The sequence below is a fragment of the Falco punctatus genome (assembly GCF_963210335.1).
Source record: "Falco punctatus genome assembly, chromosome: 17".
NCBI classification, from domain to species: Eukaryota; Metazoa; Chordata; class Aves; order Falconiformes; family Falconidae; genus Falco; species Falco punctatus.
Genome location: NC_137597.1, coordinates 5,110,387 through 5,133,971, shown reverse-complemented (window position 1 = coordinate 5,133,971; position 23,585 = coordinate 5,110,387). Strand labels below are relative to the sequence as shown.

Below are 23,585 nucleotides of genomic sequence, written 5' to 3'. Positions count from 1 at the left end.
GAATGACCTTGAGGAGGAATCTGAAAGACTCGGCCAAGTACAAAAATGAACCACTTGGGGAGGAAGAAAAGGCGAAGCTCTGACTGAAGGCACCAGCCCTGGTCACGGGTGTTATGTGCTCTCGGCAGGGGGGACCAGGCAGGGCAGCCGGCAGCACGAGCTGATCGGTGCCAGGGGCTCGCATGGAGCATCTTCTCCCACAGATGCTGTCCCCACCTGGCTGTCACCCCATGCCCTGCTCCGGATTCACCCTGTGAACCTTTCCTGCCTGGCAAGAAGCTGGTCCCACCAGCCAAAAATGAGACGCTTCCAAACCAGCTCACTTCTGCTCTGCGTGGTGGCCGCCACCGCCATCCCCATCGTGCCCTGGAAGGTCAAATGCCCACCGCAGTGTGTCTGCCAGATCCGGCCGTGGTACACCCCCCGCTCCGTGTACCGGGAGGCTGCCACCGTGGACTGCAATGACTTGTTCATCTCCACCGTGCCCGAAGACCTGCCGGAGGGGACTCAGACTCTGCTCTTGCAAAGCAACAACATCGCCCGGCTTGAGCAGAGCGAGCTGGACTATCTCAGAAATCTCTCGGAGCTGGACCTGTCACAGAACAGCTTCTCCGATGTCTGGGACTTTGGCCTGAGGAGCATGCCCCAGCTGCTCAGCCTGCACCTGGAGGAGAACCAGCTTTCGGAGCTGCCCGATGGCAGCTTCCCTGGGCTGGGCAACCTGCAGGAGCTCTACCTGAACCACAACCAGCTCCGCCGCATCGCTCCCCACGCCTTCTCCGGCCTCAGCAGCCTGCTGCGCCTCCACCTCAACTCCAACCTGCTGAGGACGGTCGACAGCCGCTGGTTCCAGATGCTCCCCAGCCTGGAGATCCTCATGATTGGAGGCAACAGAGTGGATGCGATCCTGGATATGAATTTCAGGCCCTTGTCGAACCTGCGGAGTTTGGTTTTGGCTGGGATGAACCTGAGGGAGATCTCAGACTATGCGCTGGAAGGGCTGCGGAGCCTGGAGAGTCTCTCTTTCTATGACAACAAGCTTGTGAATGTCCCCAAGCGGGCACTGCAGCAAGTTCCTGGCCTCAAATTCCTGGATCTGAACAAAAACCCATTGCAGAGGGTCAAGCAAAGCGACTTCACGAACATGCTGCACCTCAAAGAGCTGGGGCTCAACAACATGGAGGAGCTGGTGTCCATAGACCAGTTTGCCTTGATCAACCTCCCTGAGCTGACCAAGCTAGACGTGACCAACAACCCCAAGCTGTCCTTCATCCACCCCAACGCCTTCCACCACCTTCCACAACTGGAAACCCTCATGCTCAACAACAACGCCCTAAGTGCCTTGCATAAGCAGACGGTCGAGTCCCTGCCCAACCTGCAGGAGATCAGCATCCACAGCAACCCCATCCGCTGCGACTGCGTCATCCGCTGGGTCAACAGCACGGAAAACCACATTCGCTTCATCGAACCCCAGTCCACGCTGTGCGCCGAGCCCCCTGACCTCAAGAGGAGGCACATTCGGGATGTCCCCTTCCGGGAGATGACGGACCAGTGCCTGCCCCTCATCTCCACCAAGAGCTTCCCCTCCCACTTAGAGGTGGCAGATGGTGACAATGTCTCCTTGCATTGCCGAGCTCTGGCGGAGCCGGACCCGGAGATCTACTGGGTGACCCCTGCGGGGGTGAAGCTGATCCCCTACGCGGAAGATGGGTGGTACAAGGTGCACCCTGAAGGGACGCTGGAGATTCATGGGATCTCGGCTCAGGAGGCCGGGCTGTACACCTGCGTGGCTCACAACCTTCTCGGGGCAGACACCAAGAGTGTCAGCGTGACGGTCAACCACTCCTTCCCACTCAGCGAGGACAGCCTGGAGCTGGTGGTGGTGGATGTCCAGGCTTACCACATCCTGGTTGCCTGGAAGCCACATCTCAACACCATCTCCTGCAACCTCACCTGGTCCAGCTTCTTGCTTAGCTCCAACCTGGACATGACCAACATGGCCCGGATCCCCATGGGGACCCACACGTACAACATCACCCGGCTCCACCAGGACACGGACTACTGGGCTTGCCTCCACGTGGCCTTTGTAGACTTGCAGGCCAAGGTGGCTTGTGTGAACACCAGGACTAAAGAGGCTGCTCACCGCTACTGGCTCCTGGAGGGCAGGCAGAGCCTCCTGACCATGCTGGTCCTCTGCCTCCTGCTCCTTGCTGCCAGCCTCGTAGCTCGCTACGGTGCTGGGGCAGAGCCCAGGAGGGCCGGGGAGCTGCTCCGGGGTGCCACGGCCGTGCGTGTGGTCTATCCCCCCCTCGCCCAGCCCTGGGCTCGGGGACAACGTGGGGGGCAGCTCCTGGCCGTGGAGGTGCAAGCAGCCCCCCTGGACTGCTGAAGGCTGATGCAGTGGTAGGGCTGACTGTGGGGTGCAGTGGTTTGGGGGTGGGGAGGGAGAAACTATTTTTTACCAAAAAAATAACTAAACTACAAAACTGAACAAAAAACAAACAAAGAAGAAAAAGAATTTCGTGGACTTGACCGAGAGTCGAAGCAGCGTGGCAGATGGAGAGGAGCAGATGTGGCCACGGGGCTTGCAGAGCGCCGTCGTGGTCCTGGCAGGGTCTGGATCCATGGATAGGGTCCGGATCTGTGCATGGCTCCCGAAAGCACCCGCTGGGCAGCCGGGAGGGCTCAGAGGAGCCCGAGCCCGAGGGGGACGATGCCCAGAACGGTTGAAGAGCCATACAGATGATCACCTCTTCCCCGCATCCCCCTGGCACCACGAGACACCCCAACAGTGTCGGCTCCTTTGCTGGACAGTCCCTGTTTGGGAAATACAAAAAAAAAAAAGCCTTTTCCTTTGGGATACATGTTCTTTTTTGTTGTTTGGGTTTTTGTTGGGTTTGGGTTTTTTTTTTGAGCATTCAGATAATGAGCCACAAATCTAGCCCCAGCACCTTCCCGCTGCCCTGTCGTTTGCTCGCTGCCATCAGACAGAGGGAAGCAGAGGGGAAAGGAGGGGACTTTGGGCAAAAGAAACAGAAATGACGATGGTGATGCATCCCCTAATTGGCATCCCTGCAGGGCTGGCCAGCTTCTGCCAGAGTTGATTGGATCCTGTATCCCGCAGGTGTAATCTCAAGGCTATTTTGTAAACTTTTGTGGATAATGTTAAAAAAGGGGGAAAAAAATAGAGGAAAAAATGGGAAGAAAAGGGGCGGGGGGGGGAAGAAGTTCTTGCTTTTCTGGTTTTGTACAAAAAAAGGAAAAAAAAAAGAGGAAAAAAAAAAAAAAAAAGACATCCTTGTATACTGGTGTGCAGCTGGAGGGCTTCGTGGTAGGATCCCCTTGCTCCAGATGCAGGAGGGACTGGGGGGGCCCTGCCCACACCCTGTGCATTGCTGTGTATGCAAAGGGGGGGATGCAAAACCTGCTCTCCTGGGCTGTTGCTGCTTCCTTTCCTGATAAGCAATTAAAATTGCAAATGAAAGGGACCAGTGGGCAGCCCCAGTGCCGCCTGGGCTGTGCCAGACCGAGCGACCCCAAGTCAGTGAGCCTGAAGGAGCCCTTTCCCTCCCATTCCGCCGGCACCGATGCTGCCGGTGATGTTCCCCTCCCTGGTAAACGTGAACAAGCCATCCCTTTGCTTGGGCCTAAACCTAATCCCTGCTTATCAAAGGTAAGGACTTTGGGGTCGGTTTAACTGCAACCCTAAATGAAACGTGCCTTTACCAACCCACACGTGGCCCTGAGAGAGCCCAGCGCAGCTGGTGCTGTGGGCACGGGTGCACGCAGAGCCTGGCTGGCCCCTCGCTTGGGGGTCCTTCCATGGGAAAAACCAAGAAAAAAAAACCATCCCAGCCAGACCTGGTGGGTTGCTGGGAGTGATGGGGTGCTGGTACCCCAGGAGGTAGCATCTCCGTGCCGATGTGGTACCCGCCTGGGCAAAGCCGCTTGTGCCAGCGCAATTGCTGCATGCATGGGGCTTTGAAGGGACCAGAAAACCTTGACACAGTAAAAAGCTGTTTGAACTTCTCATTCATCTTCCAGCCAAAGCGAGATGGTTCCCCGCTGGATAAGCTCCGTGCTCAGCCAGGCACGCGAAACAGCTTCTGCGCCTTCACCGGGTAATTATTTCGGAGGGTAATGGCTCTCCCCGGTCCCCGCTCAGCACACCACCGCCACTCACCAAAGCGCTTCAGCATGTGTTCAGGACCCGGCGAGCTCTCCAGAGGCCCTAAGCACAAGCTGAAAGTTAAGTGCAGGCTTAAATACTTTGCTGAATTAGAGGCATGATCTGCTTTAAATATTTGGCTGCAGAGCTGCGCTCAGGTGTGCAGCCGTCAGTGTTTGCAGACTCAGGGCCAGAGACAGCCTTTCTCCTCTGCCTTTTGTACAGCAGGGAAACGTAAATGCAAAATATATTCCCTGTGGTTCAGCTAAATTGGTGCTGGAACATATGGAAATAGTTGCTGAGAAATTTCCCAGGTGTAAACGCATCCCTGATTTAATCCTGCTCGTCCCTGCAACGTGCGGGCTGAGCCCTGGGCAGCACCTGCTTCTCCCATCCCCTCTGCCATCCCGCTCCCTGCGAAAACCATCCTCGGTTCCCGAAGAAAGCAAGGACCGAGCCCCTTAAAGGCTGTAATTTTCTAGGTGTAGAGAAAAAGCCTCTTTGATCACAGTTATCGCGGCTGCTGCCGCCACGCTGGGACGGGAGGTGAAGGTTCAGCCGCTGCCTGAATTGCCGGCTCTCATCTAAAAGCAATGCCGGCAAACCAGGGATTAAAATGCAAGATACATGCAATTAATTTGATCTCCTTTGAAACCAGGAGCGACCCGAGGAGCTCTATGCAGTGCGTTCAGAGGGAGGCACCCACCGCTGCAGGACTTGTGTCCCAGTGGGTCCCCGGCATGGAGTGTCCCCGGGTGGGTGCTCCAGCCCAGGGTCCCCACGGGAAGGGGGGTGGCTGAGTCACCCCCCCAGTGCCCCAAAACAGGAGCTTTGCTGTGAACTATTCCCTCCCTTCCTCCGAGGACATCAGCTGAGAGCACCATAGATGCCTCATACACTATTTATTGTTGTTGTTATTTATTATTAAAGCACCAACCAGCTTTTCATGGGCACAAATGCTCCGTAAACTGTTCCCTGTCCCCCGTGCCCAAGCCTGGATGGGGCAGGTGGAGCTGGAGCAGCTGCGGGCAGAGCATCACCAGCACCGTCCCCTGTCACCCGGGGGGACAAGGTCCCATCTGCTCAGAGACCCTGAATTAACGCCAGCCCTCGCTGGAGGAGGCAGGACAGAGCCAAGCACCTCACATCCCCCCCCCACCCCCCCCAGCACCCTTCCAGCCTGGGTGCCCTGCAGCTCCCAGCACGGTTGGCTGGGGGAGCAGCCCCGGCTGCCCCCTCCCCGCAGCACCGAGCCCCCCGCACAGGGAAGCGATGCTCAGGCTCCTCACGCTCCTCATCAGCAGGGATCCAGCCAAAAATGAACCTCACTGGGTGAATTACAGCAGCTACAAGGTTTTACAGGGCTGGTGATTGGGACTTGCAGCTTGTCCTCTGCCTGGCAGCTGAATTCGGCACCTGGGGAGGATTTGCTAGCGCGCACCAGGGTTATTTTGGGGTGCCAGGCAGCGGGAACGGGGCTTTTTAGGCACGGCGAAATCTACTTGCATCTTAAAGTTCCCTTCAACGGGCAGCAGCTCCCCAGGTGCCAAAGCAGGCTCAGTCTGCAGGGTCTCGCCTCCCTACTCAGAAAGCAAGGATGTGGCAGGAGGTAGAGATGCTTCAGAAAGGGGGAAAGCATCTGACCCAGGACGCTCTCGTCCAGAGAGCTCTTTAATCTGCCCACCAAAAGCATGGCGAGAGTCAGGGCAACTCAAAAACAAGATGTGGAGGATTTTTTTAAGCAGCAGAAGGAATTAACCACTGAAGCAGCTTTCAGGACAGGAAGAAATAACCTCCAGTTGCACCAGGGGAGGTTTAGGTTGGATATTAGGAAAAATTTCATCACTGAAAGGGTAGTCAAGCGTTGGAACAGGCTGCCCAGGGAGGTGGTGGAATCACCATCCCTGGAGGTGTTTAAAAAACACGTAGATGTGGTGCTGAGCGACATGTTTTAGTGATGGACTTGGCCACGCTGGGTTAACGGTTGGACCTGATGATCTCAAAGGTCTTTTTCAACCGAAACGATTCTCTGCTGGTACCAGGGGATAGCAGTCTCCATTTCCGAGTGCCAGGCAGGGATGCAGCTCTCAAGGAGATGCTCTAGTGAAGAGGCTTCCAAATTTCTCAAGCCCAAGAGACCGTCACCAACACCCAACAACCCTCCTGGCTGCTGCCAGCTGAGCCCTGGGGGTCCCAAAGGTTGGGGAGGCGAGCAGGGGTGCCTCCATCACCTCCTGGTCCTCCCCCTCCATCCATCTGGGATGTTAAAGGATCATTTGGGAAATGCTTCTCCTCCAGTCTGTCCCAGCAGGTCTCACCCCCAGGCACTGGTTTCTCTCTCATAAACCACTCTCCTTTAGCTGTTCATCAGGTTTAATTTCTCATTTGGGGTTTGTTGTTTTTTGTTTTTTTTTTTTTTTTTTAATGTATTACCTTCACTTTGAGGATAGCAGTAAAAGTCCTCATTTCTGCTCCTTCTGCCCTCTACCCCTCCTTCCTCTTCCTCGGTCCAAACAGCATCGTGGATCTCATATGCAACTGAGCTTCTCTCGACAAAACCAACCGAGAACATTGCGTGCCAAGCTCTATTTTAAGCACCTAATAAAACTGATTTTTGGAGCGGCTCCATCATTGTGTCCTTCTTTCGCAGAGCCCTTGCACCTGCCGAGGGCCCCACGGTGGAGATGCCCCGTCCTCGGCACCTCTCGCTGGGCTGGCGGCCTGCCTGCCTGAGCCAAAGGCTTTCTGGCTTGGGGAGGAGCATGACAGGCATGTATTTATTAGTTCGTTACAGAATCAAAGCAGACCTCTCCTCCTCTCCCCAGCACTTCCTCAAGAATGATTTAAATTAAAACACCCAGTCTCCTTGGGAAATGTCAGCGGTGTTATCCATATGCATGATGCCATTATGATGAAGCAGGTGCAGCTTTCAAAACCTTTAGGAAAATCTACCTGTCAATCTCCCTGGCAAGCAGCTCTCCTTCCAAATGCTTCGCCACTTCTCCCCCTCCCGCCTTTATCATTGATCTACAGGTGGGGAAACTGAGGCACAGAGCCGCCCAGTGACTTTAAGGACTTCAGCCCCTTTTCCCCTTCCAAGCACGCACTGCGGTCAGGAGATAAGCACTTCGTTGGCCTTTACAACCAGGAGTCACTGAAAAAAGGAAGAAAAGGCAAAGGCAGGAGTCACAGAGGAGAAATGATTGCAGCTCATTTACTTCCCATTGCCTTTTCCAGCCTTTCAGAGCTGAAGCAGCTCCTGCCCCCTGCTAGAGCAGCCCAGCCAGCCCCAGTAAATGGATTCAGCTGTGTTCAAGTGGGCAATTGAGGCTAAAATCAGGCTGATGGAAAGTAGCGGGGCAGGAGAGGTGGCATGAGGTTAGTTTAGAGCTGGCTGAAGCCAGAGGAGCGCTGGCCTCTCTGGGGGGTGGTTTGCAGTTAGCTCCTCTGCCAGCTTGCACAGCCTGGCTGTTCGCAGCCTCTCGCCTTCCCTCTCCATCAGGCAGGATTTTGGGAAGCCCAGCTCCCTTCCCAGCACTGGCTCTTCTGATGGCTGAGCCGTCTGCAGGGGATGCTGCCATGGCTTGAATTTGTTCCGTGGTGCAGGGGGTCTGGAGGAGCAAGGACTCGAGGATGCGCAGCAGCATCGCAGGAGACACCAGCAGTGCCGATGGGCCACAGATGCTTCGGGTGCTGGCGAGATGGGTGCTTGCTGCTGGCCACAGCCTCTGCTTGTGCTGCTGGTGCCAGACAGGCTTAACTAATTAATTAAGAAAGCGATGCACACCTGGGTGGGACTTTAGGGTGTTTGGGGGGGGCTGACCCCACAGCGAGTGACAGCGTGGGAGGCTGTGGCCACCCCAGGGCAAGCAGCAGCTCACCCTGCTCCCATCGCAGGGTCTGCTCCCATCGCAGGGTCTGCTCCCAGTGGGATGTGTGGGGCACCCCGCTACCCTCGCTGCTCCCGAGCAGTCCTGGAACCGTGTTAAATCTTGATTAGGTGGGGGAAGGGGAATGGATTTGGGATTTGCATGTGGCTAAATGGGAAGGGAGCGGGGAAAGGCAGGCAGGGCTCGCGGTGACGGGGAATGAATATTAATAGGGAATAACGAGCCAGAGCCCAGCTCGGCGGTGGCAGCAGCAGGCAGCAAGTGCAGGAACCAGTTGAAGCAGCTGATGGTGGGGGGCTCTCCCCAGGGCTGGATGAGGCCCCGAGGAATACAGGTTTTGTGGCAGGGACTCCGCTGTGTCAGCAAGATATGGGGAGACGCGGAGGGGGGCAAAAGCTCCCACCTCCGCAAGGAGAGTCAGCAAAAACTGCTAAAAGCAACAGCAAAACTAACAAAATGGAAAGGGGAGGTCTGCAGCATCACCTGTGTACTGGGGTCCTGGGAAAACCTCCTGCAAGCTGGTGGTGTCTGGTGTGAATACCAAACAGCTTTGATCTTTGCCAATCCTTTCTAAATCTTGAGCAGTGTCTTGTAAATCTTTAATTACAAGAAAATTGCAACCTTAACAGTGAACACACAAACGGCGTTGATAAATATTTAAAATTGCCACAGCAACAGATCTGAGGGGATTAAGAAAAGATATATTGGAGTGACAGTTATTAAACACTAGATCCCAGTAAATGTTACTGAGCAGATAAATAATGCAGGTCCCCGACAGCCGCGCTCGGCTGCTGACAAACAGGGGGGAAAAAACCGGCTGCTTTGGGGTGGAGGAGGCTGGCGATGCTCTTCCCCAAAAGCCCAGGGTGGTGGGGGGTAAAAGTCTTGTTGGGGGTACAAGCATTTTCTCTCCTGCTCGGAAATAAAATGCAGCGCGCAGTGCAGAGTGCCCTGCCGCTGAGGAAGGGCCAGGAGCTGATGGTGCCTCTCGACCCCTGGGCTCAACAGCTTGCCTGGAAACCCTGCTGTTCTCTGGCTCTCCTGCCCAGCAGCTGCGTGACCGTGGTGGTGCTGAGCACGGTGCGTGCGTGGGGCTGTAGGTCCTCCAGCTCCTTCCCCAGCATCGCTACTGCCACAGCCACCTGGGCTGGGCTTCCCTCGCCAGCTGTGCCACCGAGCTCCTGCCTGCCGCTCTGCTGCTCCTCCTGCTCAGCCCCCTCCGCTTCCCTCACCTCTTTCTGTAAGTTTTGAGGTCACAGACTGAATTTCCATTATTAAATTTCCAGCTAGCATTAAAGATTTATTGGTTCATGAAAGGTAACTAGCAAAAAGTTCATTATTCCGAACAGCCTTGCCTTCCCTCACTTGGAAGATGCTTGAAGCGTGAATTACCCCAGCAACCTTCCCGATAAAATATTGATCTAAAAAGTTAGTTAATTATAAATATTACAGCAGAGCGATGAGAAATTCCCATTTCTGCCTGTTTTGCAGGAAGGTGCCCTGTGCCAGCACGGCCTGAGGACGGACACCGGGTCAGCCTGGGCAGGCTGCTGCCCTCCATCTCTCCCAGCTGCAGTGGGAGCGATGCCCGGCCCAGCATCACCGTGTCCCTGCCGCAGGGCTGTCCCCAGCCCACCCCATCCAGCACCCTGGGGGCACTCAGAGCCCCCCAAACACACGTGTTCGCCCATCCAGCCGCAGCCCGGCGCTGCGGGGTGAGCGTGCGTGTGCTGCCGGGGTTTAGGTTTAACTTACGGTGTGCTCTGCTGAACGATAATAACAAGCACTTAAAAAACCTAACGAGGGGGGCTGGTTTGTTGGCCTTGCAGAAGCGCTGATGCCCACCTAGTAAATGTTTAATTGAAAGTGGAAGGGAACTGGGAGGCTCACCAGTGCAGAGAAAACAGTAAATATTTAATTTGGGCACAGTAATTACACAAACAAGGTTAAAGAAAAGGGGGGAGAAGACAGATAAAGGTGGCACCTATAGAACGTTAAATCCACATAAAGTCACCAAGGAGATAAATAAAAAATCCCCTTCCAGCAAAGGCAGGAATACCAGTTCCTCCAGGCGGCTGAGCACGGCTTGCGGGGAGCACTGTGAGCAGCCGGGGCAGGCACCAGCTTTCCACCCTGGCACCCGTGGACCGCCGAGGGCTGCACCTGGACTCCAGCAAGGGCAGGTGGTAAGAAAAAAGAAAGGGAAACCCAAAAATGAGAGTCTGCCCTCAGCTCAGCACCGTGCGGGAGAAACACCCCTTGCAGCGGCTGGTGGAGCTCGGTGGGCTGGAGGCAGGAGCGGGTGAGCAAGGCTGTGCCCATCCCTCCAAGGACAGCGGGTACCCAGTGCCGGCCCCTCCTGCTTCCCAGCCTGCCAGGGACAGCCCCGCTTCAGGATAAACCCCAAAGCATCTGGAGAGCCAGCAGGACAGAATCAGGTCCAGGGAGGATACCTACACGTTTCCACTATTAAGCCCAGAGAATCTGAATTGCACAGGGGTGACAGAGAGCCTGCTCTGCCCACACGACGCACAGCCCGCGCTCGTAGCGTGGCTGATCGGCGCCAAAATATTCACAGACTTCTGCATGCAGAAGCAATGTATTCTCTGTGCATTCCGTTGTTTTGTTGTTTTTTTTGTTTGTTTGTTTGTTTTTTTTTTCTCTTATTTTATAGTCTAAAGGCCTGACTGCAACATGTTCTATTTTCCGAGTATAAGCAGAAAAGAGTTTTGCAAGCAAAGGTCAGAGTTAAGGGTGCTCTCCCATGACGAAGCAAGCGTTGCTTTATACTGAAGGAGAGCAACACCCAGAGCTGGGCTGTGTCAGCGTGGGTTACGATCTTTTTTGCTAATGGCAATAATAAGAGTATCGTAGCAAGTCAACTGGCTCGCTCAGGCATTCTTCTTTCTGGTATTGATTTTAAGAACATGGTTTCTAAAGCAAAATAACAATAGCTAGCACTTGTAAAGCCGCTCCCACGCTCAAAGCGGTATGCAAACATTTACATGCCATTTAAAGCAACCCACTAAATCACACCAGTAAATAAGCCTGATTTGCCACCGGTTAAACTAGAGGATGCTGCAGTACAGGGGTGTCTCCGGTGCTGTGTAGGGAAAGTGCAAGTCCTCGGTGGGCACCGGGGCTCTGCTCCTCTGGGAGGCACAGCACCACCATCTCATTAACTGGCTGTAAAGGCAAAGCGCAGAGAGGCTGGTCCGGCTTTCCAGAAAGAAAAGGTACGTGCAGATCCAAGAGCCCCATCCCTTGTGCAGGAGATGGCTCGGCCCCTGCAGCGCTTCCCTCTGCTTCCCCAGACCCTGGGGTCTCTCGCTGGTCCCTTTTAATCCCCGTTTGGACCAGCCGCTGGGACAGCGATGCCAGTTGCCACTTGTGCAGCCATTTCAATCCTCAAATTAACGAGCCTTTAGCTGCTAGAAGAAAAAGCTGCATTTTTTCTCAAAACCAGCCTGGGTTTTGTGCACTGGCAGCTCACGCCTGCGGTGCTGAGCCTGCTTTGCTGGCGAGGTTTTGCACCACCTGCCTCCTCACCCCAGCAAGCTCCAGCTGGAGACCCCGGACAGACCCTTGAGGGGGGGTCTCCCAGCCTGTGCTGGTGGGGCTGGGACAGCAGCAGCGTGGCTCACACCAGACTGAGTTTCAGAGAGCTCTTGTTTTTCCTGATGTTGATGTCTGCATCACTGACAGTTCTGGGGAAGGTGTCTGGATGAAGCGAGGCTGTTTATTTTCAGCCTGTTACCCCAAGGCAGAGGAGGAAGAAGCGCTGCCGGCTCCCAGGCAACAGACTGAAGAGCACAGGTTTGAGAGGCTGCTCCTGCACAGACCTGCAACTGCTTAAGGGAGTCTGGGAGGGCTGCAAACCCTGCCCCAAAATAGTCACTTTCCTACAAAAGATGAGGAAAAAGAGGCACGGTGAGGTAGAGAGACTTCAGAGGGCAGAAGCTGAACAGGGTTGGAATACCAAGCTCTGACTACTCGACAGGCTACAGCAAAAAAAAGATACGGAACCATATTTCTTTCCCCCCAGAAATACAACGTGGTTGCACCTCTGAGGAAGATGAAATGCTGTCGCTTCCCACAGAGATGAAGAGCCATCTCCTTTCAGCATGCATCTGGCCAGTCTCTCCTGCTAAGAAGTCAAACCCAGAGGTGAACAACTCCACTTTGCTGCTGTTACAGCTGGGGAGGATTTATTTTGCCTGCTGCTGGCCCAGGGTGGGCAGAGGGAGGGTGGTAGATCTCACCAGCACAACACAGCCCCTGGCAAACAGGACGGACGCAGATGTTCTACTTCATGCTGTGCTTTGGAGCAGTTTGAGCCAGGCTGGTTTTGTGGGCAGGGTGCAAGGAAAGGTTAGACAGACAAAGGACTGTCGGGGCAGACCCAGAAACTTCCCTGCAGGCTTAAGATTGGCAGAGGTTACCAACAAGTCTAATTGCTGCTCTTACAGCTGCTGCAGGACAGAATGGAAACGGCTGCTGGGTGCAACCCAACAGGTGATCCTGGACATCAGCCCTACCTAAAGCTGCTCACAGAAACACAGGCAGGGGACAAGCTGGGGCAGGACCATAAATACAACCAACTCTGCCCTCTGGCAGCAGGAATCCTCGTGTCGGGGATGGGGGAACCAGCTCCAGTTCCGTTCCAACGCCGCAGGTGGGGTTTTACTGTTTTCCTATAAAACGATTGAGATGCTCTTCGTTATGAAGCAGCATCTCCTCCTTGGCAAGCAACTAGTGATAAATCACCGCTGGGCATACGTGGGGCTAGTTTACAACACAAAAGAGGAGACTGTGCTCATCTGTCTTCCTCCTGCTCATGTGCAGCCTGCCGGTCTTCACCAGCGCTGTAAACCAGGAGGCAAATCGGTGAAAGCCAAACCCCCGTGTCCCACAGCACAGCCTGTTTGTGCCACCAGCACCGGCTGGGTCTGTACAGCTTGGAGACAAGGGGAGAGCTGCAAAGGAACGCCAGCACCCCGCTCCACGCCATGCACGGCCGCTGGGTGCCCTCTAGTGAGGTGTCTGCCCGGGGAGCTCTGAATGCCGGGGTGCAGCGGCTGCCTGCTGCCTTCGCCAGGGCCGCTTCCATCCTGCAGGCAAAGCAAACAGCCTTAAAACCAGTTGGAGAAGGGCGAATTAACCTCCTGGCGCTACCGCAAGTAAATGATGCGGCGGTTGCCCCTCCTGGGAACCTGGAGTGGCTACAGCTGGTGGTGGTGGTGGGACCGGGGAACCAGCTTAAAACCAAACCCTGCAAGTGCTTTTTTTAAGCTGGCTCAGAAGATGAAGCCTAAGCACTTCCCCTGCTGTTTGCAAACACGTACGTGGCTCCAGCCTCCCCTCCCAGCTACAAGGCAGACGTATCCCAGGAGGGACGGGAGGTGTCTCCCACCCGGAAAACGGACACACAGAAGATGACAGGCTGCTTAACAGTTCACAGGCCTTTACTTAAAAGGTTTTCCCCAAAATGCCGTACAAATGAAAAAATAAACCTATGTTATCATAGAATGCGCTGAATTTAATTAAGTTTATTACACTCAGGACACAAAAACTTATCATCAATGTCGTGATACATGCCTTTTTTTAAATAGTGCAAACACACAGATGTTGTTTAGCAAGCGCCCCTGCTTGCTACCGCAGTGACTGTGCGGGTATCCATCAAACCACGGAGTCTTTCTAAACAAGAAAAACGTTATCTGGGGAACAAACGGGATGCAGGGAACGGTGCTGGGGAGATCCAGCAGTAGATCACTCTTTCCAGAACAGCAAGTCTTTATCTTTGCCAGAGGTACAACATGTTCCTGCCTTCTTCATCCATCTTCTCAGACTGATCCTCAGCTGTGGTTATGGCTTTTGGCAGGCAGAGACTCTGAAGGTAACTGCAGTGTTCAGGGGGTTGCAGCTACTCGAAGCACCCGCTCAGCGTGGCAGGCATGGCTTCGTCCCCACAGCTGTGGGCAGCAAGTGCACGTCACCAGGGCAAAACAGCACAGAAAAAGACTGCAATCACAACGGCTGCCTGGATAATAAGGTGCAGAGAACAAGTCGATGGGATGTGTAACCCAGCTTGTGGCAGCCAGCTCTTCTGCCGGCCAGACACTACCATGTAGTCACAAGCAGCAAGGTCTCCCCCGTTTCCAAAGGAGCAAGGAAAAATCCAGTCGTTGTGGACAGACAACCAAAGGACTTCCAGAGCAGAAAAGCTGGCGTCAGAAGGTCATCTGTGCTTCTGGAGCTGTTCCAAAACGCAGTTTATCATCCCCATAGGATTTGTGGGTCTCGCTCTTGATAGCACAGCCTTGCAGTATCGCCTTTTCAAGGTTCCTGACGCTGCTTGCTGATGTCCAGGTGGCCAAAGAGCAAGCACATGTACTTCGCTCGGCTTAAGGACAAAGACAGAATGGAGACCAGTGCCCTGGCTCTTTCTTCAATCACTTTAATCATGGCATCTTCCAAAACAGTCAGCCTTCACTGAAGGCCTCTAAGTGAGAGCATTTTGGTTTTTCTTCCGGGACTGGAAGATTAAACTCAGAACAGGTAGAGTGTGAGCAGGCAAAAGCAAGCGATCCTGATGGCTTTTGAGAAGTCTCCACTCCATTTCCACTTCCATTTGTCCAACAGCCGCTTTTTCTCTGCAAGGACAGCTTCTCAGCAGCAGATACAATCTGTGCTGGATGCAGGATGGAGCAGACCCTCTCAAGCTACATTACGGTTTCCATCACAGTCACACCCCATAATAAATACATAACAAGGCAGAAAGGTCATAGGTGTCTTGGTGGAAACACCCCCCCGTTCAGAAGAAATAAGCACTCTGGGGGGTTGCTGCAAAGGATCTTTGTAATTCACGTAGCGGCTTTGTTCAGGCTAAACTGGCTCGATAACACGTCTCAGCTGACGAGGGACGCTGAGAGGTTTTTGGAGAGCGCTGAAGAAAAGGCTGATGTGCCGGGCATGTCAGTAAACAAGTCACTGAGAGTAACGGAGAAGAGGCACTTGAACTGGAAAGACTTTCTGGAGTAAATGCAACGCGTGTACCTCTGGCTGCCAATACGGAGAGTTCACGTGGTTTCACGCTGCAGAGCACTATAATGTGCTGAACAGCACTACACAGCTGTGAGCCCCACGGTTCCCATACTGTATTTAAATACCCACCAGACTAAGAAATCTGCTGTTTCTGGGCATAACTCCTCTGGCTGAAAAGCAGAGGGATCTAGTAAATGAAACCTGACCTATAGATACACTTGTGCCAGTAAGACTTCAGCAGGTTCCCAAGGAACAGCAACCAACGTCGTTAAAAAAATGTCATTTTTTTTTAAAAAAAAAAGCAATGAAACATAAACCTTTTCAGTCTGGGCATCAAGAGACAGTTGCACTCAACACTTCTAACAGACATGCAGCAATGACTGCTAAAGATCACGAAGGAACTCTTCTCTCATATTGCACTTCATAGTAAAACCACTGTAAGAGAGAACTGTCGCCCACTGTCACCCACCACGACACACCAATGATGGATTCAGAGGACCTGAGTTCACACCTACGTCGGGTAAATGCTCAGCTCCTCTAAAAAAAAACGAGTTTCTGAACTAGGACTCCACATTAACTGCCATGTCTGTAGAAAAGGAAAGGAATAGCCCTGCCTGGCCAGGATCTCATCCGCGCTGCAAAGTATCATAGCCGAGTGCTTTGAGCTAGTTCTTCAACCCATACCTCAAGTCCACACTTCCCAAGAAGCCTCAGAAGAGCAGTTCTTGGTAAAATGCTACTTATTTAGACTTAAAGCAATAAAACATCCTTCTCCCCTTTTCCTGTACTAAAACTCCCACCCCCACCCACCCCCCTCCAAGCCCCAACCACAACCTGGGCAGTTAAAGCTGCACACAACGAGCTCGCACTGCAATAGCTTATTCTTCTATAGGAAGGAAAATCAAGTGTAACATTGTAGTATCTTACGTCCACTAACTATTTCAGTTAAAAAGAATTAAGAACTTGATAACTGCACGTTGTAAACACCGTGGTTATACTGAGCAAGAAGTCACAGATGCAAAGATCATTACACTGAAAGTTATCCTGCAGATCTGCTTTTTATCACAAACTGCTGCACTGACAACAATTTTCATTTAGTAATGGAAGCTGCACACGGATCTCAGTAGGATTTTGGTAGGGATATTCAACCGCATTACTGCAACTTAAAACTCTCCTGACTTCTCGATTTTTCACCCCCAACACAAATTACATGCTTTTTTTTCAGTGCGGCCAGATCTGAACAATTCAATAAAACTGCTTTTAGCAAAACATTTAATTCTTAGGAGCAATCGGGGCAAGGGGGAATTCACAGTATTCAGAAGTGCCACAAAGTGCCACAACACACCCTGCTGAGCCCAAAACCCTTAAAAGGAGAGAAACTACCTGAAAAGGGAAAAAAACGACCTGGCAGGAACTCCCCTCGACGATTCCAGGAGGTAACACCGCTGATCTTAGCATTATTAAAGTGCATCACCAGCAACTTAACGGCCCTTTAATTAAGGGAGCAGTAAGTCAGCTTTTCCATGTGGACCGATTCCCATGGACTTACAGTGCACCAAAACGCCACACGGTTACCCTCCGCTTTTTAAAACACAACTGTAAATAACAGCCAACAACAATAGTCTAAATGATAGCCAAGGTAGAAATAATCACAATACTATACAAAACGTACACTGGATCTGGCCTTTGGCGACGACAGGCAGCAATGGCATGTAACACCTACTCCGACATCTTCGCAGAGAAACAATTTTGATATCGCAGTTTGCTGGGCAGGTTCTAGCGCCTTCCACTGCATGCCTGGCCTGCTAGGGCTGGACCAGGACAAGGAGTGTGGACAAGAAGGGGACAACAGCTTAGAGAAGCACCAAGGTACGAGCACGACCTTCTCTTTTTCTGTCTTCAGGTATACTTCCTAGATTAGAGAGGGAATGGTAAGAGAGGACGACAGAGCAGGGTTTATTCTACACGCTGCGCTGAATTCAAATGCCCGTAGAGCTGGTGAAGGCACTATTGCTACCCTGCATGCTGCGGGGCTTCCACAGCCCTGGAGAACGGGAAGGCTGCGGAAGACCCGAGCACACTCTAGGATATGACCTCAGAAAAGTGTTAAGATGTTTTTAAACTCTAAGTTCCAGCTGGGTTTTAAGAGCCAGTAGAGCAGCCGTGCAGAGCTCCGAAGGACAGCATAAATGCTCCAAACAGCTTTGAAGCGTTAAAATCGCAGGGAAAGAAAATCGGTGGAGAAAATTTAAAAAAAATCACACCAAGCACAGCCTGTAGACTAACCAGCTGCAATTGGTGCTTTACAGAAACTATTTTTTTTCCCCCTCAATCCTGTCTTTAAAGCCACTTTGCACCCTAGAGTCAGCACCTTCTGTCTAGGCTGGCCTGATGAGATGAGGCAGGCAGAAGTTGAAATGGTGCTGTAAGCACAGAGCTGTGAGGATATCCCCACATATGCAGAGCCATTACAATTTAATCCAGCGGGCAGAGCAGATTCTGAGCTAACATTGGACAGGCTTCAACAAAGCTACGCAAGATGACACAGAACTGTACTTAAAATGAAAAAAAGAATCAACAGAAATTAGAAGATCCAATAACAAAACAAACTAAAACACCCTATTCTTTTGCTGTCTGATATGTGACCTGAGATAGCTACAGATGAAAAGTTTCAGAGGACTTATTTCAAGTCTGGGAACAAAAGGACCTTCACCTTGTCTAACAAACGCACATTAAACGAACAAAAAAAAAAAAAAAATCAGAAACCAAGTTATTTATTTCTCACTGCCCTCAGGAGAACTGATCCTTGGAGAAATGGCTTATCTAAATTGCAAACACCTTGGTCTACCCTTCCCCCCCACCCTCTTTCCTACCCCTAAATATATATATATGTATGTATCCCAGATGCAGACTCCCCCCCACTTTCCATCCTTAGAAGGCATTGCACAGGGTTTGACTTACAGGAGAACAACACTCCAACAGCCAAAGTTATAATCCTTTCCAAAACTTGTTTTCTTCAAGGACCAGTTGTTAGAACAGAGAATCCTAGTGACACGACTTGAGCTGAAATTCAAAGATTTAGCCAATTTCAAAGCTGAGGCATTGACACCATGTCGGTCACTCCCTGCTCCCTATGGGCTTTAATTTAAACGGACATCAAAAAGTGGGTGCTGCTTCATTTAATGCAGAGGATTCCTCAGTGTTCTTGGTCAGATTTGAATCTTAATTCTCTTTGGTATTCACTGGCAGAGCTCTGACGGTAGGGTTTGTGTGAGTGCAAGAAAACCTGTGTGCTGTCTTATGGTGAAGGCCTGAACTGGCACAACTACCCCATAAAGATCCTGATCACCATCTCGATCTCTTTCCTGCACACTGGGCAAGGCGATCTCTTTTTCTTCAGCATCTTTGCACACTTGAAACAGGCCACAAGGTGAGCAGTCCTTCCATGGACAATATTCCCATCTCGTGGTCTGTGATGGCATAAGAAGCAAGGATTCAGTATTTTTTTAATACTCTCTAAAGACTGTATTTCTTCCTCTTTTTTATGCTCAGTGCAGTGCAACAGAGACTCCTTGCTTTCACATTTTCGTGCCAAATCCAAAGACTCAATAGAGCTGCAGGGATCTACACGTGATTTGTTTTCTACCATGTACAAGTCTTTGGGTTGGCCAACTGGAGCAGAAATAGTCCTTCGGCAGTCCGGGACATCTATCCCTTCATCATCATTTTTGTTTTGCATAGCATCAATGTTGGACAGAGAAAGAGAGTAAGTTGGTTTGGGACAATCTGAGTACCAGTCTTTCCGTAAGGCCCAGCAGCGGTAACAGTACCGTTTGCCCGGAGAGTTAAATTTCTTGCATTTGGTGCATTGCCAGCAGTCCTGAGGAATGATCGAGGCAGACAAAAACAGCAGCAAGTTAGTGTATTCTTGCATACGGCTCATTTCCTCTACATAGGAAAAGCAGCAAAGAAGCTTCATCAGAAAAGGACATTTATTACAAAGTTTAAGCCTGCAAATGCACGATTGCTGGTTTGATTACCAGCACCACAGAAAGCCTAAAGAGAATTTGACTACCCCTGTGCATCTACAGATGCAGATCTCTTAAGCATTAAAATCTGTTCTCGCCTCTTCCCAGTCTTCAGCACTCTGGAAGAATACAACGTTCTCAAGCTGTGCAGTTTATTGCATTTTCAGTATCTCACTCTAAATTCAAGGGTAGAGCTCCTGGAATCAGTCAGGAATATATTTCCCCCACTCGCTAATCACTTAGCATCTGTTGAATCTGCACAACTAAGAGCGGCTTATTTAATTACCCCACATAGCAAGGGCAAGAGCTGCCCAAGTTCAGAGCTATGATTCAGCTGTCCAATGCCAGGGATGTCCTAATTTGTCAAGCAAGCACAGTCTAGAAAATTATGCACAGAGTATCACGATACACTTTTGCTGACTTACAACAAAACCTCAAAAGGCAGCCTGCAGGACTGGGAGTAAAAAACGACAGATCAAAGAACACAAATTTGATGTCCCTCAATATCCATCATGAGGGAATTCAGAAGAGGAATGAGGTAGTGGGGAGGGGCGACAACCCAGTAATTACGGATTATTCTCTCTTTCCACCTTGTTTTTTCATTTAAACAGGGAAAAGAGCTGTGCTCTGTCCTTAGAAAGGCACTGCAAGGGCAAAGATATTACACCGGCAGGTATGCAGGCTCTCCTCCTGACAAAAGGCCACGTAAGTATCTTAGAAAAATGGGGTGAGGCGAGAAGTGGATTCTCTTCTCATCCCAGAGACTGCCACAAAACAAGTGACAGCATCAGAACTAGCCTGGGCACCCAGGACCCAGTGGAACCCTGATCCCAACACAGAAATTTCCACTAAAAAGGGTTTTTTAGAAGTATGAATACCTCATTTCAGTGATTACAAAGGGCCTGCTTCAGATTTCCAAATCTGTGCCAAGGACTATATCCCAGATTCCCTTTCAGAGGACAATACAGAACTGACCTTATTAAAACACCCATGGATACCGTTAATACTAACCCCATACAGCATCAGACTGACCATGCTGGAAACTGAGGGTTTAATCTTCATTCACTTCCTGGGTGTGTGAAGGGACAAGTGAAATCATGAGCAAAAAGCCAGTGGCTGCCCATGCTGACACGACATTACCCTGGCACAAAAGGGACAAACAATGTAGAAACGAGGAGCCTAATCTCTTAGGCAAAACAAAACCACCCAGCTAGACCGTGTATAAATTCTCTCACACCGCCACAAAAAGTGGCCAAATCACGTAAGTTCCAGGGTTGCTCTGTGGCTGGGAGAGACACTTGGTGGTTTTGGACTGGGTGCCAGGTCTCGTGTCCATCCAGTTTAGAATTTAACAGAGCCCTATCCAAAACAAACCAGTGCAGGTCAAGCCACCTTCTCTACGCTCCTTCACATAGGTTACAAAAAAGCTTTTCTGGCCTAATTTTTTGTTTCTTTTGGCCTTTGAAACCCATACAAGAATTAGCTTCTCCTACCACAACCAGTAGTAGTGGCTGGACAAGTTCTTCCAACTACATCTAGGATGAAGCACACTCCAAGCAAGGAACGCTGACCTAAAGGACGCCTACCTCAGAAGCAGCTTCTGTATCTGTGTCATCACTTAAGCACTGAGAATCTTCCAAGTCATGCAAACATGCATCCTCAGTCACCTGGAAAGAATGGAAATGTCGTTAGAGAGGCGCAATAATCTCTATTTACAATGTGTCTGGCATTGTACACCAAAACTAAAATGACTATATAGTCACCATGATAATTTAAGTCATTCCCATCAGTGAATGAAAAGCCACTTCATGTACTATTCTATTCCAGAATATTGATAACTGTTGCTGGGCTTGTTTACAGTCGTATTTGCCTGTGGTCAACGCATACCTCTCTCTGATCCACACAAGAATCATACAAATACAAACACGTACACACCTGAGTGGTCCTACTAATTTCCATGGAAGAAATCATGAACTCAATCCCTTTAACACACATTTGATCAATTACCCGTAACCAATCTCACTGCCACCTCTGCCAGCAGACTCAGGCAAGCGTATCACGTAAACTGAGATCTTCCTCTTCAAGTCTTTTCATTTCTTAGCCTTGTAGATATTAGCTAGAAGCACAGTAAAGTTGCCGCTAGAGATTTCATTAATGTTAAATTAATTTTGTGCCTTGAAAACACACGCTTTTAAACCAAAACCAAGCAGACCAACTACACAGGAAAGCTATCGTACAGAACAGCGACGGCCTTTCCTAAACACAGTTTAAACTCTGAATGGTTACACATCTAGCTCCTCCAAAATCAGCACAGCATCACAAGATCAATTAAGCAAGGCCAACCTGCGGGACACGTGCACTGTGGCTGTTTGAAGAGGTACCTTTTTGTCACCTTCTTTCACTTCCTCGCAGTCAACTGTTTCCACCTTGACTGCAGCACTGCTGGGATCCGACGGGCATTCGTTGAGAAACCACAAGTCATCAGTAGTATCTGAAACAACGGCAGTGTCTATGTCCTGTTGGAAAAGAACCAGGAGAGACTACTTAGAGCTCAGGTTAGCAGCAGCAGGAGTACCAGCACCGCAGCCATCACCACAGCGAACGCCTCTCCCCTTTGCCTCACTAACAGCCTTCTCAGCCCTGGGCAGCTCCTCCAGTCACCCCTGGGAGAGAAAGGGGCAGCTGACCGCTCTCACAAAGACACCCCTTTTTCAAGCAGCGCTACGCTCACTCCCCTTGCTAGCCGGCCATACAGCAGCTGGCCGCCACGCTACAGCCATCCACACCGCATTGCAACTTTCAACCCAGAAGAGGGGCAACTCCTGAAATACAACGAATGCTCTGGAGTGCAAAAGGACCTCCAACGGCTGAGCAGCTGAGCACAGCCTTCAGAGAGCGCCTAGTTTATTTAAGAACACGACAGGTAACCAACCACCTGATGTGAAAGGGTGGGACAGCAACACACAAGGGAGAGGCTGAAAATCCTGGAGTGGGAAGGGGAAAGAAAGAACAAGAATATTTTATTTACTTGGAACCCAAAAGAGGAGAGGAAGAGAATACAGTGCACCTATTTAAAATGTCTACACACCTGGTTAGTCTGAATATCTGTTGATCCATTACTTCTGGACTTGTAATTGCTTCTGAGGTTGCCTAAAAACCACCATGGAAGACCAGCTACATCCCATTCCTCAAACACTAGGTCCAGCTTAGGCTTCTTGCTTTTAGAGAGGTTTTCTATTAAGTCTTTGTCTGTAAGAGCCAAGTAGAATCTAAGTCATGCCACACCTATATTATTTCAGAGACTAGCAGAGAAAAAATTGGCCCCGTCCGATTTTAGAATTCTTTCTCGCTCCTTCTTACAGCCAGTTACTGCTAAGAGCTTTGGGGTTCGTATGAGTGTACTGGGACGTCAGATCCGCCGCACATCTGTACCTGTGGATCTACCCAAGTGAACCTGGCAAAACAGTCACTGCACAGCCATCACCAGAGGTCAGAGAAGCATGCCAGTGTTCCCAGTGTCCATGTAACAGTCCTGGTTCTCTTTAGCTTTACCTTACTTTTAAGACTCAATACAGAAACGCAAACACTTCTTTCAGAGCTCTAACCAAGTCAATGCAGAGCAGATTTCTTGAGTGACTTAAGATGCAGAAAGAACTGGTTTGAGTTTAGTTCAAATTTCCAGTGAAGGGAGCTCCTGAATACCCAAACCAGGCTCAAAGTAGGAAGCAGGAAGGTAAGAATCCATCCTCCATCACCCCATGCTTCAGCCTCTTTTTTAGCCCATGCAGTTTAGTCTATGGTCCTCAACTCAGCAGTCTGAATTTAAAGATAACCTTGAATATCTCTCTCTCCAGTGCCACGAGTTTCAAAGGCACAGACAAGGACTGTTCCTACCTCTTTTTGTACACGCAGCCAGGACAACATCTACCACTCTCATTTGATCTGGAAATACCCACACTTGCAAAGGAGATTTGATTTTACAAACAGGTTCCTTGATATGAAAATAACATGAGAATAGAAAGTAGAAAAACAGGAAAATTGTTTCCGTAACATCAGAAATCCATGAGTGAACAAGCAAGAAATCCCCAGACATTAAAACAAAGGAAATGTCTAAATATGAAGGAGCTGTATTACACTTAAGCTGGATAGAAAAAAAAAAAATCCATTGTTATTCAGTTCCCTAATTGGTTTGCAGGTAATGACTGCAGACGGCTCAGGCTGTGTTCTGTGTAATCAGAGGAGAGAGTCCCTTGGGAAGATAAATAGATACAAGTACAATTTCAGCATTTAAAATACCCTTCAGCAAGGTCTGTAAGATTTTTCATGGCATTGTTTAGTGATAGATGTGCTTTTGGGGCTTAACCTGCCATTTTATTCAAAGTGTTGGTTTATTTATGAGACCAAATATCCAAGCTAGAAAACATGTCTATCATAAAACACCTTTGGTGAACATTT

The 23,585-nt window shown here is 50.5% G+C and overlaps 2 protein-coding genes across 4 annotated transcripts in view; one reads left to right on the top strand and one right to left on the bottom strand.

Moving 5' to 3' along the window:
• LRRN2 (leucine rich repeat neuronal 2) overlaps nt 1–15,388 on the top strand; it is a 53,077-nt gene extending 37,689 nt beyond the window's left edge. The window contains exon 2 of the mRNA XM_080367199.1: nt 1–15,388. Within this exon, the coding sequence (XP_080223325.1) occupies nt 299–2,389 (2,091 nt within the window). The 5' untranslated portion in view covers nt 1–298 and the 3' untranslated portion in view covers nt 2,390–15,388.
• The window catches only part of MDM4 (MDM4 regulator of p53), a 25,557-nt gene continuing 15,548 nt past the window's right edge, over nt 13,577–23,585 (bottom strand). For all 3 annotated transcript variants that reach the window (XM_080367214.1, XM_080367212.1, XM_080367213.1), the window contains 4 exons: nt 22,219–22,379; nt 21,512–21,646; nt 20,717–20,797; nt 13,577–18,982 (listed from right to left, as the gene is read on the bottom strand). In XM_080367214.1, the coding sequence (XP_080223340.1) occupies nt 18,428–18,982; nt 20,717–20,797; nt 21,512–21,646; nt 22,219–22,379 (932 nt within the window). In that variant the 3' untranslated portion in view covers nt 13,577–18,427. The remainder of the gene's footprint in view (nt 18,983–20,716; nt 20,798–21,511; nt 21,647–22,218; nt 22,380–23,585) is intronic.